The sequence below is a fragment of the Rutidosis leptorrhynchoides genome, chromosome 5, assembly GCF_046630445.1.
Source record: "Rutidosis leptorrhynchoides isolate AG116_Rl617_1_P2 chromosome 5, CSIRO_AGI_Rlap_v1, whole genome shotgun sequence".
Taxonomy (NCBI): Eukaryota; Viridiplantae; Streptophyta; class Magnoliopsida; order Asterales; family Asteraceae; genus Rutidosis; species Rutidosis leptorrhynchoides.
The window spans coordinates 456,714,178-456,734,308 of NC_092337.1; the positions used below are offsets into that span (position 1 = coordinate 456,714,178).

Sequence of the window (20,131 nt, forward strand, 5' to 3'; positions counted from 1 at the left end):
AAGGTACGTAGATGTTCATTTGGATCTTCCTTCGGCGCACCACTAAATTGGCATTGATTAGTCACCATGTGTAGAATTTGTCCTTTGATTTCATAATCTGGCGCATTAATGTCTGGATGGGTAATTGCGTGACCTTGGCCAGTGCGTTTAGCTCTCATTCGGTCTTCCATACTTAAAGGTTCCAGATTCTCCATAATTGAATTTGTTGACTCGGTATCACTAGATGATTCTGATTTAATAGTTCGTTCCTCAACAATCTCTGTTTGAATGATTGGTGGTTCCGGAGGAAAGTTTAATGGTTCAGGATCTACGAACCGTTCCTGAATATTTTCTGGATTCTCAATTGTGAGGTTTGTTTCAAAAACTGGATTATCGGAAATTTGAACTGAAGTACTTGGTCGACTGGATGACGATTCTAAAGAAAAATCAACGGCGGTTATATTTGTTAAACGATGTCTTGATCGAGTTACAGGTGGTGAACGTACAAAAGGTGATGAACGTCTTGCTCGGTGCATTCACTGAATATCCTATTAGTTTTTAAAAGGAAAGAAAAATTATAATAAGTTATCCAATCAATAGACTTTTCTGATTTTGCCCACGTTTCGAATAGCCAAAAGATGCAGCAGAGGGGCAGGATTCGTTTGGTCTCAATATAATTGAGGACTGTTTGGCTCCAATAACCCGGTCCACGTACAAATCCAACTATTACTACGAACCAGAAAATTTTGATGTCTATTAATTTAACCACTTCAAATAAATTTTCGTAATTTTAAGAAATTTAGATAAGAAGTAGAAAAAATTCTAAGTCCTAAAAACTAGAATGGCGAGAAATAAGAGAGAAAAAGAGTTCGTCGAAAAAGGTTGAAAAAGAAAAAATGGTTGAAAAATAAAAGGTGACGGAAAAATAAAAGAAACTTATAAAAACTTAAAAATACTTAACTAACCTAACCTTATTACTACAACTAACTTAAAATTATAATCGCAAATTGAAATTACTAATTGGAATGATAATTGGTACATAGTAAAAGGTGTCTAAAAATATTAAAGCTTACAGGAGAAACTAAATCCCAAATGGAAATAACTTAACTAAAATTTAAAAAGGCGTCGCAAAATTCTAAAGCACCTAAATCTTAGTCTAAAGAAAAAGCACTTAAGGAATTCTACGGCAAAGCCTAAAAATATAGGAGTAAAAATAACTATAGCAAAAACTAAGTTTAAAATTAAATATGAGCTAAAAAATACAAATATTACGCTACAACGATTAAAAAGGGACAAAATATAAAAATATACAAAAAGTTGTAAAAAGTACAATTTTTATAAAAATATTATTTTTATATTATTTATTTTATAAAACTATTAATTTTACAATTTTATAAAACTAATTTAACTAAAATATATAAATAAAAAGTAAAAGTAAAATTAAAACTAATAATAATAATAATAATAATTAGGTTTTAATAATAATAATTAAAAATAACCCGTAATCAATGCTTGATTAGGGTTTTTGTCCGTGTGTCAGAAGGTCTCCGCGAGTCGCGGCAAATAAAGAAGAAAACCCCGCGAGTCGCGGGGATCCAGAATTCAGTTGACAGGTTTCACTTTTTACGCGTTTTTCTTTATTTTTTTTTTTATGTTTTCTGTTTTTTTATATAAATAAAAGATGTTTAAAACAAAAGTTATATTTTTATAAACTAAAATAGAAATAAAGAAACTTATAAAACTTAACTATTTAACAAAATCTTAAAAATACTAATATTTTTGTTTTTCTTTTTATATTTTTCGAATTTTTAAAACGTATTTTTACAAAAACGACTTTTAATAAAGGTAACTAAAAATCTTTTTTTTTTTTTATTAGCGTTGCGCTTCCGGCTTTTAAGATAGTTCCCCGGCAGCGGCGCCAAAAATACTTGATGTGAAGCGAGGTGTATATAAAATAGTTTATATTTTACTAGGAAAAACTATTAAATACGATACAATTTTACACAAGATATTTATTTATTTATAGAATGGATATACTTAAACCTTGCTACAACACTTATAGGCAGTGTACCTAATCGTACAGTAGTGTAGTTTTTAGTAAGTCCGGTTCGTTCCACAGGGAAATCTTTAAACAAAGCTCAACGCTATATTAGTTTACTTTTATAAAAATACAAATATATATATATGTAATATTATTATTATAAAGGGGGGTTTTTACCGTTTAATGACCGGTTTGTCGATTTTAAAACTTTAGTCGCAGTTAAAACCTAATGTAAAATATAAAATAAATACAAGACTTAAATTAAAGCGTAAAGTAAATAACGATAATGAAATTGCGAATAATAAAAGTGCGATAAAATAAAATTGCGATAATTAAAAAAAATACGATAATTAAAAGTGCGATTAAATAACAATAAATAAAAGTGCGATAATTAGAAGTGCAATTAAATATAAAATAAAGGAAATTAAATATGAAATAAAAGAATTATGCTTATTTAAACTTCCGTAATCATGATGTTTGACGTGTTGATTTTAGTTTTATGCCCATGGGTTAATTGTCCTTTGTCCTGGATTATTCAATATGTCCGTCTGGTTTTTGTCCATAACAGTCCATCAGTCATAAATATAAATTGCAAGTGTCCTTGTCAAATTATTATTATACCCGAAGTTAAATATTCCAACTAATTGGGGATTCGAATTGTAACAAGGTTTTAATACTTTGTTTAATGAATACACCAGGTTATCGACTGCGTGTAAACCAAGGTTTTACTACTTTGTTAACAATTACACCAATTACCCTTGAATGTAATTTCACCCCTGTTTTAATTATTCTAGTGGCTATTAATCCATTCCCGTGTCCGGTTAAATGAACGATTATTCGTACATATAAATACCCCGCCCATCGTGTCCGATTGAGTGTATATGGTAGTTTATAGGGACGCCCAATTGTAAATCTTTATATTAACATTAACAAACTTTCATTTAGTTAAACAAATATAAAGCCCATTAATAGCCCATAGTCTAGTTTCCACAAGTGTCGTTCTTTTGTCCAAACCCCAATTATGGTACAGAGCCCAATTACCCAATTTTAGTAATTAGCCCAACATCATGATTACTTTGTTTTAAATAAGCATAATAATAACTTAGCTACGAGACATTAATATAAAAAGGTTGAACATAACTTACAATGATTAAAAATAGCGTAGCGTTACACGGACAGAATTTCGACTTACACCCTTACAACATTCGCTAACATACCCTTATTATTAGAATTATAATTAAAATTAAAATTAAAATATAAATTATATATATATATTACTCGTATGAATGAGAAGAAAAAAGATGATTAAATTTGATCAGAATTCGGTTGGCTTTATAGCCAGAGTTGAAAATTGGGGCTCCGCGACTCGCGGCAAAATGCCCTTAAAACTCCGCGAGTCGCGGAGATATATTTACAGCTCACACCCTTGGAGTTTCTTGCTGCCGACGGTTTTTAATATATATATATAATATATATATAATTAATATAATTAATTATATATTATATTATATTTATATACATAGTTAACTTGTAATTTTTAGTCCGTTGCGTCGAGCGTTAAGAGTTGACTCTGGTCCCGGTTCCGGATTTTCGAACGTCCTCGCGTACAATTTAATATCTTGTACTTTGCGTTTTGAATCTTGTACTCTTGTGATTTCGAGACTTTTCTTATCAATAATTGGAACCTTTTTGATTGTCTTTTGTTCTTTTGAGCTTTTTGGTCGTTTGCGTCTTCAAATCGTCGAATCTGTCTTCTGTCTTCACCTTTTATTATTTAAACGAATATCACTTGTAAATAGAACAATTGCAACTAAAAGCTTGTCTTTCTTGAGGAATAATGCTATGAAATATATGTTCGTTTTTAGCATTATCACATGCTAATCGAGAAATCAATTAGTAGGGAATCTAGTGTTTACACCAAGGTATATCTATCCAATGAGTGTCTCGCAATCATCCCGACACTACGTTATCTTAAATCATGGTGAACCACGTCTTCTCTGTCCTTAGCTGTTGCATCCTAGCTAGCTTATTTTAATTATATTACTTTAATATTTTAAATACAATTATAAATCAAATCAACCCAACTATTGCCTTTACATAATTTGATATTCCGGATAAAGTGGTGTCTAGAATAAATCGGTTGGACTTGGTTGTTGGATTTTCCGAACAGTCGCCAATTTATTGGGACCAAAAGGATCATGCCTCTCCACACAAGGTGTCACTGGCCACTAGTCTTGGATACTAAATTGTGTACAAACCCAATCTTAATTACTAAATTATCTTAATAAGCTCCGTTTCAAATTTGACCGCTCAAGGAACGACCCTATGTCATATTTGCCCTTGCTAACCCATAGGAAGGAATAATAGATTTAGACCCAGCATATATATAAATTAAATAATCAACTTCTTCTATTGATATCCTCAATTGAAGTTTTGCGACCTAACGACACCGCATAAATAAACCGTCCGATTCGGGCATATCACTTACGATAGTTGGTACCGATTTCTCCACCATGTCAAAGGGCATGCCGTAAAAGTTTGTGAATGAATTTGTCTATTATCTAATCGTCATCCAGAAAAGCTAAAGGTGGTTAATAAGCAAAGGTTTCCGTGGTTGGAACCTCATGGTTTTCTTGTCATGATTTTTTAAGATGTTAAGTTTTCTTTTTGTGGTTCATGTGAAGATTGATTATATTTACTATATTTTGCTCTCAATACGAGTATATCAATAGACGATCTTGTTTATGTTTTTTTTACTTAAAAAAACTTTGTAAAAGTTCGATAAAAACAAAAGAGACTATCCGTCTAAGACTGCTCCCGTCAGTGATGTCATGGGGGCCGCCCAACCATCCTCTCACCTGGGCGTCGATGGCAGCGAACCGCCCAGGCTTGCGCCCAGCTTCGCGTCCAGGCCATCGTCTCTTCATTCGTGTTTTTTTTACTTATTTTTGGACGGGAATTTAACTCATTTTACCGTTACAAAATAATATATATATATATATATATATATATATATATATATATATATATATATATATATATATATATATATATATATATATATATAAAGAAACACTCCAACGACTAACTTTATTTTTTTATCTTTAATTTTTTATTTACTTATACACTTTATATATACATATCATTTCACACATTTTATTCACAAAACAACTCACCATTTCACATACATTGTCATTCATTTCAAGCTTATATTAATTTTTTTTTTTTTTTTTTTTTTTTACAAAAAATGAGTTCCAACAAAACTTCAAACAAAGGAAAATCCAAACAACAAGTACAAGTTCAAGATCGAGCCGCAGTCGAGCGAAATATGTTGCAATCCTTACTTGACTCTACGCAACAAACTTCCAATTTTTCTCAATTTGCAATGTCAATCTGTTTGTGAATATGTTCCAAAATGTCCACACAACAAAGACCATACTACCCGAACCAACAACAAAATCAACAAGTTTCGTACTACCCGAACCAACAATAAAGTCAACAATATCCATACTACCCGAACCAACAACAAACACCTTATTATCCAACACTACGTGAACAATCGGACGACGAACAAGTTCCTGAAACTCTAAGGCATGTCGAACCCGAGCCCGAACTGGTAGCCGATCCGAAAGTAATGAGAGTGAAGTGTCCGAAAGTTGCTTGGTCCGACTTGGAAACTAAAATTTAGCCGAGCGTTATATGTACGTTTCCGAACATCCTGATGCGGGAAAAGACCAATATTTTAATTCAATTTGGGGTGAAGTGCGAAGACAATATATTACACTAGTTCTGGATAAACGACGTACGGGTCAAATTTGTGGGAAATGGGCTAAAATACAAAGGAATGTTGAGATTTTTAATGCAATTTATTCAAAGCTCGAGGGGATGTGGCAAAGTGGTTGTGCGGGGGAATACATTATGAACGCGGCCCGAAGACAATTCAAAATTCAAACCAAGGGCTGACAATTCGCTTTTGAGGATGCGTGGCGAGTTTTAAGGGATTGTCCGAAGTTTTTACAAGGTGAAGGTATAATGGCTACCAACAAACGAAAACAAGCCGATGATATACCAATAAATGTTCCAACGGAGGGAAGTTCCAACCCGAACACAAGCACGAACCCCGACCCAACCCAATTTGAAAATTTACTTAAGGATCACGATCCAATCGGATGTCCTTCAAGTCGAGCTAAAAGTCAAAGAGATTCGTACTCATCCGATGCCGCGAGCCGTATGTCATCCGATGAAGTACATTTAAAGATAGCTCAATCGGCCAAAGCTTCACGACTAGCGGCGAATCGAACCATGGAAAAGTTATGTGAAGACAACGACATGTGGAAAATGTTTAAAGGTTTGAAGCTTCTTTCCAAACCGGTTCCCAAAGACTTTCGTCCCGACGAATACGCGATGCTAATGAGGGCTCGGAAGAAAATTAAGAACAAATATATGAAGCAATTGGAAGAATCGGATGAAGACCTAGTATTTTATTATATTGTATGACGTATTTTAATTATCGTCGTAATGTTTTAAATTTTAATTATTTTAATGTTATTAATTTTCAATCAAATTTTAGTTTTATGTTAATAAATATTTATAATTTATAATAAAAATAATTATAATTATTTGATTATATAAAAAAAATTTAAAAGTAATAAAAAATATGGAAGAATGAGTGTCACTGTTAGACTGCTCGTATCAGTTAGTGATGGGGGCCGCCCTTGGTCCCGCCGTTGTAACACGCCGATACTAGCACCACCCCTGTTGGCCGCCATCCAACTAACCGCCCTTCATTTTGCGATGCAACGAAAACTTCAATCACGGATAGAGTTAACAAACAGCCATTTTTTTTGTTTTATCCCAAACGGCTATATCTTTTGAATTTTTTTATTTTTAATTTTATAAATATATATACATACTCCACAACAAATACACACTCCACATTATATTTGCAACAATATCCACAATATATTTACACAAAATGAATAATATCGATTACGATTTTGAAGATATCGCACAAGTAACAAGTGCGTACGATCCACAACAACAACTCGAACTTCTTGATTTTTTAGATGCCGAAGAAGAGGAAGAAAATCAAGAACCTATTCAGAGAAATTCAAGAAGATCTTTTCATAGAGATCAGGTTGGAAGGGCTACACTCTTGTGGAATGATTACTTTTCCGACACACCAACCTTCCCCGAAGATAAATTTCGAAGAAGGTTTCGAATGAGCAGTCGATTGTTTAACCGTATATCTGCAGGTTTACTCAGTTATTCTCAAGAACCTATTCCTTTATACTTTAAAATTTTTCATCAAAGACGGGATGCAATCGGTTTACTCGGGATTAGTGTTTATCAAAAAATCACATCCGATATACGACAATTAGCATACGGTGTTGCTCCCGATATTTTTGATGAGTATTTGCATATTGGTGAAACAACATCATATCGTTGTTTAGAAAATTATTGCAAAAGTGTTATACATTTATTTTCAACCGAATATTCAAGAAAATCGAAGATAATGGTCGAGCTTTTTGTGGGTTAGAGGATGATTATCGCCCGGTTCGTTGTGCATTAACAATGCGAGAAAGGGTAGATACGCATTTGTGAATGGACAAAGAAATACGCAATTCTACCATTCATCGTTTCCTCCGAGACATGCTTATCGAACACATTTGGAGTTTGCCACCAAGTGCACGTATTAGACATAACCCACAAGCAAGATCTTCGACAATTCCCGAACATGTCAATGACAATAATGAAGCGGGACCTTCGGGAACTAATAACCAAGATGAAGAGGAGGACGAAGACGAGGAGGAAGACGAAGACGAAGACAAGTGCGACGAGTAGTTTAATTCTTTTTTCATATATTTAATTATGCAATGTAATCTTAGATTTCGAATTTTTATTTGTATTTTTTTGTTTAATAATATAAATATTAATTAATAATAAAATTTACGTTTTAATAAATTAATTATTTAATAAAAGTGCTTCATGGTGATTAGCATTTAGTAGTTGGTTAGTGATAGGAAGAATGTGCTGATGTGGCAGTCAGTGATGAGATGATATGCTGTCATAGTTAAGAGTGCTCTGAATGTTTTGTTATGGATTTAGTAATGAGAAGTAAGTGTTTAGTTATGGATTTAGTAATGAGAAGGAAGTGTTGATGTGACGATGATGCAATACTTAGTTTTGGCACGCAAGGAAGGAGTGTCACCGTTTACACTTGACAGCTTAGGTACGTCCCACACTCTGATCTTTAAACGTGCGTTAAGCCCCAAAATTTGAACTTTTTCTCCTAAATCCAATTCATATATAAACACACACACTCACTCTCTCTCACTAGCTGTCTCCCCCCCCCCCCCCCTAAATCCTCGCTAAACCCTAGCATCAACACAGGTTTGTTGTAATTTCAATTCATATCTCTTTCAATGCCGATAGGTTATCCATAATTATACACATTACGTATGTTACATGTTACTCCGTATTTATTCGTATTAAATTTTGGAAATTACCCAATCTTTTGACGGTTAGTTAATTTTAGGTTAGGTATTTTGTCTCTACATTATACGATTAACGTATGTATGTTTAATGTATCTATATAATCGATTGATTGATCTACAGCTGATAGAGAAATCAAGCTTACATCTTTTTCTCAAATTTAATTCAATTTTCTAGAATAAATGTTGTTGCTGGTATTACAAGTTTTATAAAGTTAGGGTAAGTTAATGTGGTTCCAGTGATGTTTATCAATGGATTGTGAAATTAATTTGTCAAACTTGATTTGTTTCAAGATAAATTTTTTTCATTTTGATGATTATGAGAAAAAAAAGTATGCTTTATTGCTTTTTAATTAGAAATTAGACTAATTTGCTATTCTCCATTGAGTTTTTAATAAATGTTGTTTAATTAGCATACGTCTGTTTTGCTAATTTTCTGTACTTTAGGTTTTTTTTATAAGCGGCCGTGCTTAAAGTTTTACATTTGTTGTGGAATTTATGGTTAACAGATTTTGATACATGTGATGGCTGGGCTAAATAGGGATCAACACACTTTTGAGTCGACTAAAGAGATTGGATTTACATCGTGTTCATCGATTTCGGATAGTAGCTGTGATGCTAACACTCCGAGATCTCATTGCAGTCGTGGGTAAGCTTCAGTGATTTATTTTTCCTTAAGTTTTATATCGTTAGCTGACCTGTATTTGACCCATTATGGTGTATTTACTAATTTGGCTGGTAAAATATCTTAAACCTAGTACTTTTAATTTAGTTTATCCATTTTAGCTATTTTTTTTTCATTCAAATATCAATCATTTATCAATGATTGTTATGTTATAGTAATGCATATGGATTTGCAGTTGTTTTTGCTCTCCTATAAACTACTACTATTTTTGCTCCACGTAGATTACTGATGTATTTTTCTTGTACTTGTAGAAGTGTTGGTCGAACTAAACGTTCATCAAAAGGAGGCTGGACAGATGAGCAGGTTAGTTGGTGGTGGCTGTAAAAACAGGATATCTTGTTGATTTATTCTCTTGTTTACTGTAAACATGTTAGTGTAGTTTATCTATGTCGTCTTGCAGGTTGTAAATATTTGTAGAAGAACTGTAGAAGTTTTGTGTAGAAATCACATATGGTTTTAGAAGTCAACATCTTGTTACAATCTCTCCTTTAAATATCTTCTCTTAAAGTTTTGAGCTACTTTACACATATGCAAGATACTAATTTTTCTTATATTTTAAATTGCAGGACACTATTTTAACTGATGCGGTGAAAAAGTACAATGGTAGGAACTGGAAGAAAATAGGTTAGTCTGCAAGCATGCTATCACTTTGCTTCTGATATTACATTCTTAACTTAAACAATTAATGGCATGTTGTGGCTTGATGTAGCTGGCCGCTTCTCGAATAGTAGCAATTCAACATAAATAAATCTAAATCTTATTGATACCAGTTACAATTTCATCTTATTTGTTGTTTTTCCTTTGTCATGTGAAGCTGAATCTATACCAGGACGATCTGATGTTCAATGCATGCATCGTTGGCAAAAAGTTCTTGACCCTGAACTAGTTAAAGGACCTTGGACCAAAGAGGTATATTGAATCTTTTTTATTTGGTTCGATGTGGCGTATGTGTATTTTTATAGATATATAATAGTGATCAATTTTATATTCCAATGTCTATTTAGGAGGATGATCGTATAAGGGAGCTGGTTGAAAAGCATGGCTGTTTGAAATGGTCACTATTTGCAAAGCATTTGTCTGGGCGAATCGGCAAGCAATGCCGGGAGAGGTAATAAGCACTAATTTGCTAGCATATATGTATATTAATTAAACATGTATCTATTTTGTTTATTTTACTTTAACGAGGGAGATTTAGTATGTTATAAGAGATGGTATAACATAGTTCTTGATATGCATCAGTTTTCTGAGTGCTAATCTTTTAGACAAATGAATCAGTACCTCTTTTTTATTGCAATAATACCGATCATCTGATACTCTGTTTTTTGATGTAAAGCATTCTTCAAGATTGAAATTGTGATATTTAATATATAACTTTGTATCACTTACTGTATGTTTTTAGGTGGCACAATCATTTGGATCCAGCAATAAAGAAAGATGCATGGACAGACGAGGAGGAATCTACTCTTGCATATTACCACCAGATATATGGGAACCGATGGGCCGAAATTGCTCGATTTTTACCTGGAAGGTAAAAATATAAATCCCTTTATTCTGAAACATATAAACGGCATCAACAGAATTACATTTTCCATAATAAATCGTCTAATTTCCATTCGTCACTGCGTTCTCGTTTCTTTTTTTGTCTTTGATAGGACACACAATGCAATCAAAAACCACGGGAATAACTTAAAGAGGAGATTGGATCCAAACACTACGCCCTTTTTTTTCAATGAAACATCATCGCGCGAGTTTAGTGTAGGAAAAAGGAGAAATAGGGAAATATCGTCAGCTGAACCAAAAACCAGTGACACATTTTTTTCTACCCGAACTCCTTTGTCAAACGTTTCGAATGTTTGCTCAACAAATCTGGCTCTTGAAAATATTAAATCTGGTCTTCCCAATGATGATTGTCTTGGGTTTGCTCGTTATGCAAAAGTGCATAAAGTTGAACCATCAACATCCCCTGATGTTGCGAGTGTTACGGATCATAAACTCGAAACTCCACCGAAGAATTCATTTTCAAGTTTATCAATCGGATTTAGTGATGGTATTTGTCAAACGAAAGACAATCATAGCTCGTTGTATTACGAACCACCTGGAAACAGTTCTAAAAAATCAAATGGTGAGTTTTCATGTTCAACACCTCCTCATCTTGCGTTAAGCATCTCTGTCAATAGCAGCAGCCCAGAATCTATTTTAAAGAACTCGGCGTTGAGTTATAAGAACACCCCTTCCATTATAAGGAAGAAAACTCCAAGAAAAACCGCTGTTTCGTGTCCTTGTACACCTGGTCAGGCACAAAAGGGGTCACCTGGTTATGACTGTAGCAGCTATTTCAAGACTAGTCGGTCCGAGATCATAAAGTGTGGTTCAGACTCATAGCTTCATAGGTCCCAACCATCTCTAGGACGACGTCTGGCTTACGTGTTTGGTGCGGAATGGGATCCAACTGTTGTTAGATCCTGCATCCCCGGTTTTGATACTCAGTCTTCTAAAGCGAATGTGATGCTGACGCTTTGATGTAGTCTTAATTTGTGAGTTTTTTCTTCTCTATGTATATACCTATATATACTTGCATACATCTAAAGCTAGGTTGCATATGTGGTGGGCTAGGAGGTTTTGCTAACAATTCACACTATGTTTGGATTAAAATGGGCAACTTTTTTATATGGGTTGTGTTGAATCAAAGCACTTCTGTCCAAAATAGTAAATGGGTCGAAATAGCCACCATTGGTGTGGGTGAATGGAGTTTATAACATTTTTAAAATTTAAACTTACCGTTTTCCTTTATTAAAATCGGTTTTTTAGTATTAAATGTGTCATTTGTGAACTCATATTGTTTTTTTTTGGGTGGGTGTAGATATAATATATCTAGTGGTGGCGGGGCAATTGGTAGAAAACCGCTCGTTTTGATACTCAATTAGCTGGAATTAGGTTCCTATTGCAAAACTTGATCATAGCTTTATAATAATGGCACCATACTTGATACTTCATATGTAAATACTTTTTTTTATATATATAATTGAAAGACAGTTTTTGTTTTAGAATGACAGATGACTATGATACAATAAATGAGTATGGTTTTGTTGATGGAAAATGACAAATTTTGAAATGGTTGATCTGATTGCAAGATTCAACTTCTGATGCATAAAAGATCAAAAGACAAGTCATTAATACGGAGAATCATATTGAATTCACAAACTGGAAAGGGCCAACACCCCCTTTGGTATCAAGTAGTAAACAGTTAATTCAAAACTGTAGTGTGTCATAAACTGCATTGCATTAGCAATAAAAAAGGACTGTATAGTGTTAAAATGGCTAAAGAATGATAAGTAGTAATTTCATCATTAGTGATTACTTATCTATTATTAGTAAGTAGTATTACTTTTATGTTTATAATCACAATTGGTAATGCATTCTTTTCTCATGAACCAAATGATCCACCTTTTTCTCCTCATCAGAATTCTCTCAAATGACATACAATAACCCTCCTGATAACCAATCAACAATTCGCCACCCAAAACCACTGTGTATCACCGATGTCCGCCCAACAACAAGTTTCGTGGATGGATTCTTTCTCCCAAGCTCAAACTGCCATCCAATCCCTCTCCACCATCCTCTCCTCGGTCCCACAAACCGTTTCGTCTTCGGACACCCCTGCTTTAGCCCTCCTCAATGACCCCGATCTCGCATCCCAAATCTCCGACCACCTACGCCAGCCCGACTCTGGCGCAGGCGACAACCAGTTATGTCGTTGGCTTTATGACACGTTCCACACCTCCAAAACCGACCTCCAACTCGTTGTCCTTCGTTTCCTCCCCATAATTTCCGGAGTTTACCTCTCTCGAATCCCGCTTAGAAAACCGCTTGCCGGTTTTGAAGCGGTCTTGTTGGCAATTTATGGACACGAGACCGCTTCACGTAACGGGCAAGCCGTCACCATAAACATATCGGATCTTTCTCACCCGAGTGTTTACCATGAAAGCAAACATCCTTATAAAAATGCTTCAACCGAGCTTAACCTTGTTGTGGTCTCCCCTAGTTTAGAGCCTCAAGGAACCATTCGATCAACCAAACGGGCCCGTATCATAGGGGTTGCCCTTGAACTATATCATAGCAAGGTTGTTGAAATGCCGGTCCAATCAAAACTCGAATTCTGTGAATTTTGCATCGTATGGGCTGGTCAAGATGGAGAAGTTTATAACGATTTCTCGAATGATGATCAAAACAAAGACGATCAAAAAGAAAAACAAGGCGAAACGAAGAATGAAGGGAGGGTTTTGTTACCATGGGAAATGTTGCAACCAATGTTGAGAATTTTAGGGCATTGTTTGATGGGTATTAATAAGAATGATAAAAAGAATAAGGAGTTGTATGAAACCGCATGTCGCGCTTGTAGAAGTTTGTATGCTAGAGCATTGCACGATATTAACCCGAAGGCGATTTTGGCTGTTGGTAGTCTTCTTAAACTTATTAATATTCAGAAAACGGGTGTCGATCATAGTGAGTTGCCTGTTACTAATGTCATCCATCTTTAATGCTTATGTATGAAAATTTGTTATGGAATGATCATATCCTCATAAGAACAACAATATTGTTTACTAATGAACAATTGGTGTAATAATGTTTCTTTCTGTAGCCTGATCGCTTATATATGTGTTATTATGCACGATCAGAAAATGTATTTTCATTAGACATTCAAACCCTGAGGATTATCCGCTAATCACAAAACGGATAATAGCTAGTAATTAACGTGAAGAAACTAATGACACACAAATTAAAAAAATATATTCGGATACAACTTATATATGGGGGTATTTGAGATTTGAAAGAGAGTATATGATTATTCTGTTAACAAAAAGTAAATAATTTGTAAAAAATAGGGTACGAAACTGATAATCTGGATAGGTTCTTGAATCGTGAAATACTTTTCTAATTAAGTAGTTTGCCCCTAACAAGTTTCGGGTTGACACGAAATCCTAATTGGTACAAGAAAAAAATTATTTTGTTTCCAGGTAAGAAGAAACCGAAATCAAAATCAAGTATAGAAAATCTGTATGTTGTTGTGTATGTGTTCTGAATATTGAATGCAGGAAAAACCACCAAAAACCGAAACTATAATCAGTTTTGACAATTATAATGAAGAGACACAACTCTTCATTTTTGGCGAGAAGAACGGTTGGAAGACGCATTTTCCTTAAAACGTATAGTGTCTTTTTGATTGAAGTTTCGGGGCGCTGCTCCTTGGATCCCGCAAGGGGGCGCAACCCCCTTGACCTCTGCAAATTAATCGACAGTTACTAGTAACTCTTACGAGTGTGTATTCCACACTCTCCTAACCTGTTATTAAGTATAACTAGCTAACTCTTGCATTTAAGTAAATCTCAATTAACTAAAATGAATGTTAGATAACACTAAAATCACACTAAGATAATTTACAAAGAGTTATTATTATTATTTTTATTTTTATTTTTTTTAAAAAGTTAGAAATTTTATTAAAAACCAAATTTTATACACCGGGGTAGGGTATACCCATCACCCCCAATACAAACGACAAACAAAAACCTAAGATCCATCGAACCTAAATCAAGAAACAAACACAAAATACAGCAACATTCATCCATCTTTGAGAAACAAACGATTCCCCTTTAAGACTAAACCCCAATTTCTTCTCAGCAATCCTTATGGCATTCGAACTCTTAACAATTAAAGTAGTTAATTTCAGTTTAATGCCATCAATCATCACCAAAACCTAATCCATCTCACTTCTTCTTCTACCTCTAAAAATTCTGCAATTTCTTTCATTCCAGATATGATAAACAGCAGCTGCAACAGAGAGCCTATTGATAATGTCCCAAATTTGATTTCTAAAAGGAAACCCAGCTAATGCATTAACAACATTCTGCAAGTTGTCAGGTAATCCCTTGAAAAGCAAATACTTTTTTAATTCATTTCATGCTTTCTTAGAGTAGATACACTCAAAGAACAGATGTTGCATTGAGTCTTCACACACCCCACACAACTCACATTTGAAGGTTTTATTTGGAAACCATTTCAGAAGTTTATCTTGAGTAGTGAGTCTATTCAGGTTTGTCAACCACATAATAAAGGCATGTTTGAGATTTGTCTGTGGAAACCATATCACATGATGCCAATGAACCTTTGGTTTGATAGCTCTAAGATCCTCCCACACTTGACAAGTCTTATAAGGACCTATCTTACCATTATTGGAGATCCATTGGACAGATCCATCATTAGCTTCATATATGTGATTTCTAATTCTGTCTCTCATTCCTAAGAGTTGCTTCAATCCCCAACTATCATTTGGTTTATAGTCCACTTCCCAAATTGTTTTACCCTTGAGTTTGACCAAGTTCACCCATTATACTAAAGAGAATCTTTCTTAGCAACTAATTTCTATAACTGCTTAAGCAATAGGACATCATTCCATTCTTGCAGAGGCTTCAAACCCAATCCACCTTGGTCTTTAGGAGAGCATACAACCTTTCAAGCCACTTTTGCTCTACCTTTAGAACCATTACCCTGTCCCCAAAGAAAAACTTTAACAATTTTATCAATATCTTTCACCACAGTATTAGGCAATTTATAAACATATGCCCAATAAATGTGCATAGAAGATAGGACAGAAGCAATAAGTTGTAACTTTCCAGCATATGATAAGTGTTTGGTCCTCCAATTCTCAATTCTCTTCTTGATTCTGTCTAGAATCTCTTTACAATCAATAACACCTAACCTTTTGGCCAATAATGGGACACCAAGATACTTGACTGGAAGCCTACCCACATTAAAAGGAAGAATCTGAGTAATTTCATTCTGCAGACCTCTATGAACACTCCCAAAAAAGATTGTACTCTTGTTGAAATTTGGAAAAAGGCCAGAAACTTGACTAAATTCCTCTAATGCTTGTTTAACCACCTTTACTGACTTGATATCACCATGACAAAATACCAATAGATCATCGGCAAAGCAAATATGGGTAAGTTTCATACTCTTGCAGCCCACATGAAATTTGAATGCATTGCTTTCTGAAACTCTTTTAACAAAGATTGAGAATTTCCATCACAAGAGTAAATATGTAAGGGGAGATGGGATCTCCTTGCCTCAACCCTCTACCACCACTGAAAAATTCTTTAATTTCATTATTAATGCATATTGAAAACTTTGTAGTGGTTACACATTTCATGATCCAACCAATCATCTTCTCATGGAATCCTAAACCTGTTAAGATTGACCTTAAGAAGCTCCAGCTAACAGTGTCATAAGCCTTTTGAAGATCAATTTTAAGTGCACATCTCTTTGATCCTGCAGCCTTATTGTATCCTTTCAACAATTCTTGTGCCACCAAAATATTATCTTGAATAGCTCTTCCAGGAATAAAGGCACTTTGATTAACATTAACCAAGCTCTCTAACCCCTGCTTCATTCTATTGACCAGGATCTTACTTATTGTTTTATACACCACATTGCAACAAGTAATTGGTCTGAAATCTGAAACTCTTAAAAAAAGAAAAAGGTGATTTTGCGAGAGTGAAAACGTTATCTTAAAAAAGCAGGTTGAGAAATGTTTTAATTTTTTTTTACAAAGAAAAACATCATTTAAAAACGGAGTAGTTAATAGTTATTTTGAACATGCATTCCAAAATACCTTGAATAATAGATGAAAAAACTATATAAAGTTTAGAAATTAAGGTATTTATATAACAGATACAATAGTATAAGGTATAGTAAGTCTTGTCAAATAAGAGTGATTTATTTATGTTGATGTGTCTGAAATTCAACCATATGTTTTCCTTTTGTAGTTGCAGATATTTCAATGGGATGATCGAATAGAAGCATGAAATAAGATTGTTTGTCAAGTGGATAAGAAACAAGTGGAATCATAGCTATCATGATACACATGTGTTGTTATTCCGTAAAAAAAACAAGTGGTATAGGCAAACAACTTGTTTTGCCAACTACTGTAGCCTAGCTTACATACGTACCCAACAAGGAGGATAGTATTCAAACGCTTTATATGTTGTGAAGCTAGGGTGGGTCTAAATTTTGATTATATTTTTAAGTACAACAATGTAATGTGTTAATTGTCTAATTGGGTCAGAAGATTTCAGACCCATAAGGTAGGTTCATATTAATTTGCAAATTACAAATTATTTGCAAAAAATGCACCATGAGAAGGGTGAAGAAGGTGATTGGAAAGATCCTAAAGATGGAGCAAAATGCTTACTTGATGAGAGACTCTTCGTGTTGAGGCAAGTTGGAAGAAATAAAGTTTCAAAACGGCTCCTTTTAATTTATAAAGTTGACTACAAAAAGCATATCAATATGAAGTGTTTCAAATTGGGGCTATATGGTGCAACCATCACAAATGGGGTTGGTTGAGGAATCATGCAAGTGGATATATATGGAGTACTTAAGTAGTTAAGTTATGCAAGTGGTCGAGGCATGTGCATTTAGATTGGCATACCTGGTTAACAACCCCGGGTGTATACTTCAATTGTCCGTAAATATTTGTGTTCTTAGGTGCCATCTTTGCACCTATTCGGGGCCTTTTTTTTGGATTGAGCAATTTTGATCGTACTTGCTCCTTCCCTTTTTGTATCATCATGTTTTTTGTTTTATTATATATATTGCTTGGCTTTCAGAAAGAAAGTAGTTAAGTTAGGAATCTTGACCTCTATTTTTGAAGTTGCCAAAGTAGGTAGTTTGAAAACCAAAATGGAGAAACTATTTATTTATATTATTAATATTAATATTAAATATTAAATATTATTATATTGTTTTTGTGCACATCAGTATCAGTAATCAGTAATATTGATGGTATAAGAGTCTTAATTATACCCTGAAGATAACATATGATGATGATATGCATTAGAATATAAATCAGCCTATGTATTGATGAAATGCCATATACTTGTATTACTTATCCACAACAATAATTGAGGATAAATTGTAAAGTAAGGCAAATTCAATTAGACTCCGACTTTATTTGTACGGGTCAGTTTCAATAATTTTCAGATCATTGTGAGTTGTTTCATCTATCTAACAATTTCATTAGTTTTTCAATACGGATTGCTTACTATCAATAAAAAATATTATAAATAACACTATAAAAAATAATATATTTTTTTAACCGAGTAGTAGATTATATAGATATATAGATATTTCTAGTACACTTTTTCTTATTTGTGGACCAGTGCACAACAACCATTTTATATGTAGATATGCTTCTCCTGACTTTTATTTATATATCCTTCTCGAAGCCACCACATACACCTCTTTATTATTACTCATATCAATCCTTTTCACTTCTGTCACCACCCTGAATCTTCTAGAATCCCTCCTTCATTCTCCGTCATCTTTACACACTTTCCGTCCAGTTTTTACTCGAACACTTCGTTATCTCAGGTACCGATGATTAACTGATTACGCAACTTCTTAAATCCTTACTTTTTGTTATACATATTTTTCAAATAAAAGCCTAATTTTCTAATTACGTTTGTACTGATTCGTGTTAGAGGTAATGTCGACGTCATCACCGGTAGAAAAAGCCGGCGAATCAACTCAGAGAGCTACACCGACGCCATTTCTGACTAAAACTTACGATTTGATTGACGATCCGTCATCAAACGATATGATTTCATGGAACGAAAACGGAAACGCGTTTGTCGTTTGGAAACCAGCTGAATTCGCTCGTGATCTGCTTCCGAAATACTTCAAACACAACAATTTCTCGAGCTTTATACGTCAATTAAACACTTACGTAAGAATTTCAATTACTAATTAATAAAATATTAACTCAGATTAATTGAATTGAACAAGAGTTCATTTGCAGCTAACCTAATTTCGGATTTAATTTAGGGATTTAGGAAGATCGTAGCTGACCGTTGGGAGTTCGCGAATGATTACTTTCGTAGAGATGAAAAATCACTCCTCGGTATGATTCACCGCCGGAAAATCGCAATTGCTCCGTCCACACCGCCGGCAACGACGGTGACGACGGCAATTCCGTTATCAGCGTTACCAATGACGACATCATCACCTGGAAATTCAAGTGAAGAACTTGGCGGATCGTCGAATTCATCACCGATTGCTACGGTTATGAAAACGGATCTAGTTGAAGAGAACGTACGATTAAAAGAGCAGAATTCGAATTTGAGATGCGAAATTGATAATTTACGAAGTTTATGTAGCAATGTAGTTACTATGATGTCCAATTTCATGTCCAGTCAATCAGAGAGGTATAATTGTGGATCCGAATTTAAGGAGGTTGAAGGTGATGATAAGGATTTGCGAATGGAAGACGATATGTGTCCGCGGTTGTTTGGTGTATCAATAGGTGCAAAACGTGTGAGGAGATATAGAAATGAAGAACAGCAAGACGATGAGATGCAAGAAGGATAAATTGAATGTAAATTCGATGGAGTGTTTGTTGTAGTTGTAGTTTAGTCATTTGTATTATTGAAGTTGCTAATTCTATTTAATACAGTTTATGTAACTATATTTTTTTTAAGTCATAGTTTAAGCAGGTGGTGTTAATCTCTATACTACACATTATGTAACAACTGTTAGCAGATCCTTGAAATTGAAATGTAGAACGTAAAATTGAAAGGCGATACTCGAACTGAAATTAATGTAAAACTGAAAACTGAAAAGCGAATTTGAAACATAAAACGTAAACTTACACCTTAAAATGTAAAACTTCGAACTGTAAAATGTAAATCTTAAAATCTCTAGATATTTGTTAGGTCTATAGGACTTGCTCGACTCATTTGAAGACCCTTTTTGACCCGTACTTATTTGTTAAGTTTTCTATTGGGTCGAGATTGGCCCTTCTTTTTATTTTATTTGTATTGTATAATAGAAACGACCCAATGAGTTTAAAAAATAGATCCAATGGAGTCAATTTTTTCA

At 34.1% G+C, this 20,131-nt stretch overlaps 3 protein-coding genes across 3 annotated transcripts; all 3 read left to right on the forward strand.

Moving 5' to 3' along the window:
• Window positions 1-9,038: 9,038 nt before the first annotated feature.
• On the forward strand, window positions 9,039-12,167 carry LOC139850497 (transcription factor MYB3R-5-like). Its single transcript, XM_071840068.1, has 7 exons — window positions 9,039-9,163; window positions 9,451-9,502; window positions 9,766-9,823; window positions 10,014-10,108; window positions 10,204-10,307; window positions 10,599-10,727; window positions 10,852-12,167. The coding sequence occupies exons 1-7, from the start codon at window positions 9,039-9,041 to the stop codon at window positions 11,579-11,581; spliced, it is 1,293 nt and encodes a 430-aa protein (XP_071696169.1). The 3' UTR covers window positions 11,582-12,167.
• Window positions 12,168-12,694: 527 nt separating this feature from the next.
• On the forward strand, window positions 12,695-13,772 carry LOC139846502 (uncharacterized). The gene has a single exon (XM_071835986.1). It carries the CDS (start codon window positions 12,739-12,741, stop codon window positions 13,735-13,737), a length of 999 nt encoding a protein of 332 aa, XP_071692087.1. The 5' UTR covers window positions 12,695-12,738; the 3' UTR covers window positions 13,738-13,772.
• A 4,720-nt stretch (window positions 13,773-18,492) lies between these two features.
• Window positions 18,493-19,762, forward strand: LOC139848223 (heat stress transcription factor B-2b-like). The gene is made up of 3 exons (XM_071837951.1): window positions 18,493-18,625; window positions 18,738-18,980; window positions 19,079-19,762. Exons 2-3 carry the CDS (start codon window positions 18,741-18,743, stop codon window positions 19,619-19,621), a joined length of 783 nt encoding a protein of 260 aa, XP_071694052.1. The 5' UTR covers window positions 18,493-18,625; window positions 18,738-18,740; the 3' UTR covers window positions 19,622-19,762.
• Window positions 19,763-20,131: the final 369 nt, after the last annotated feature.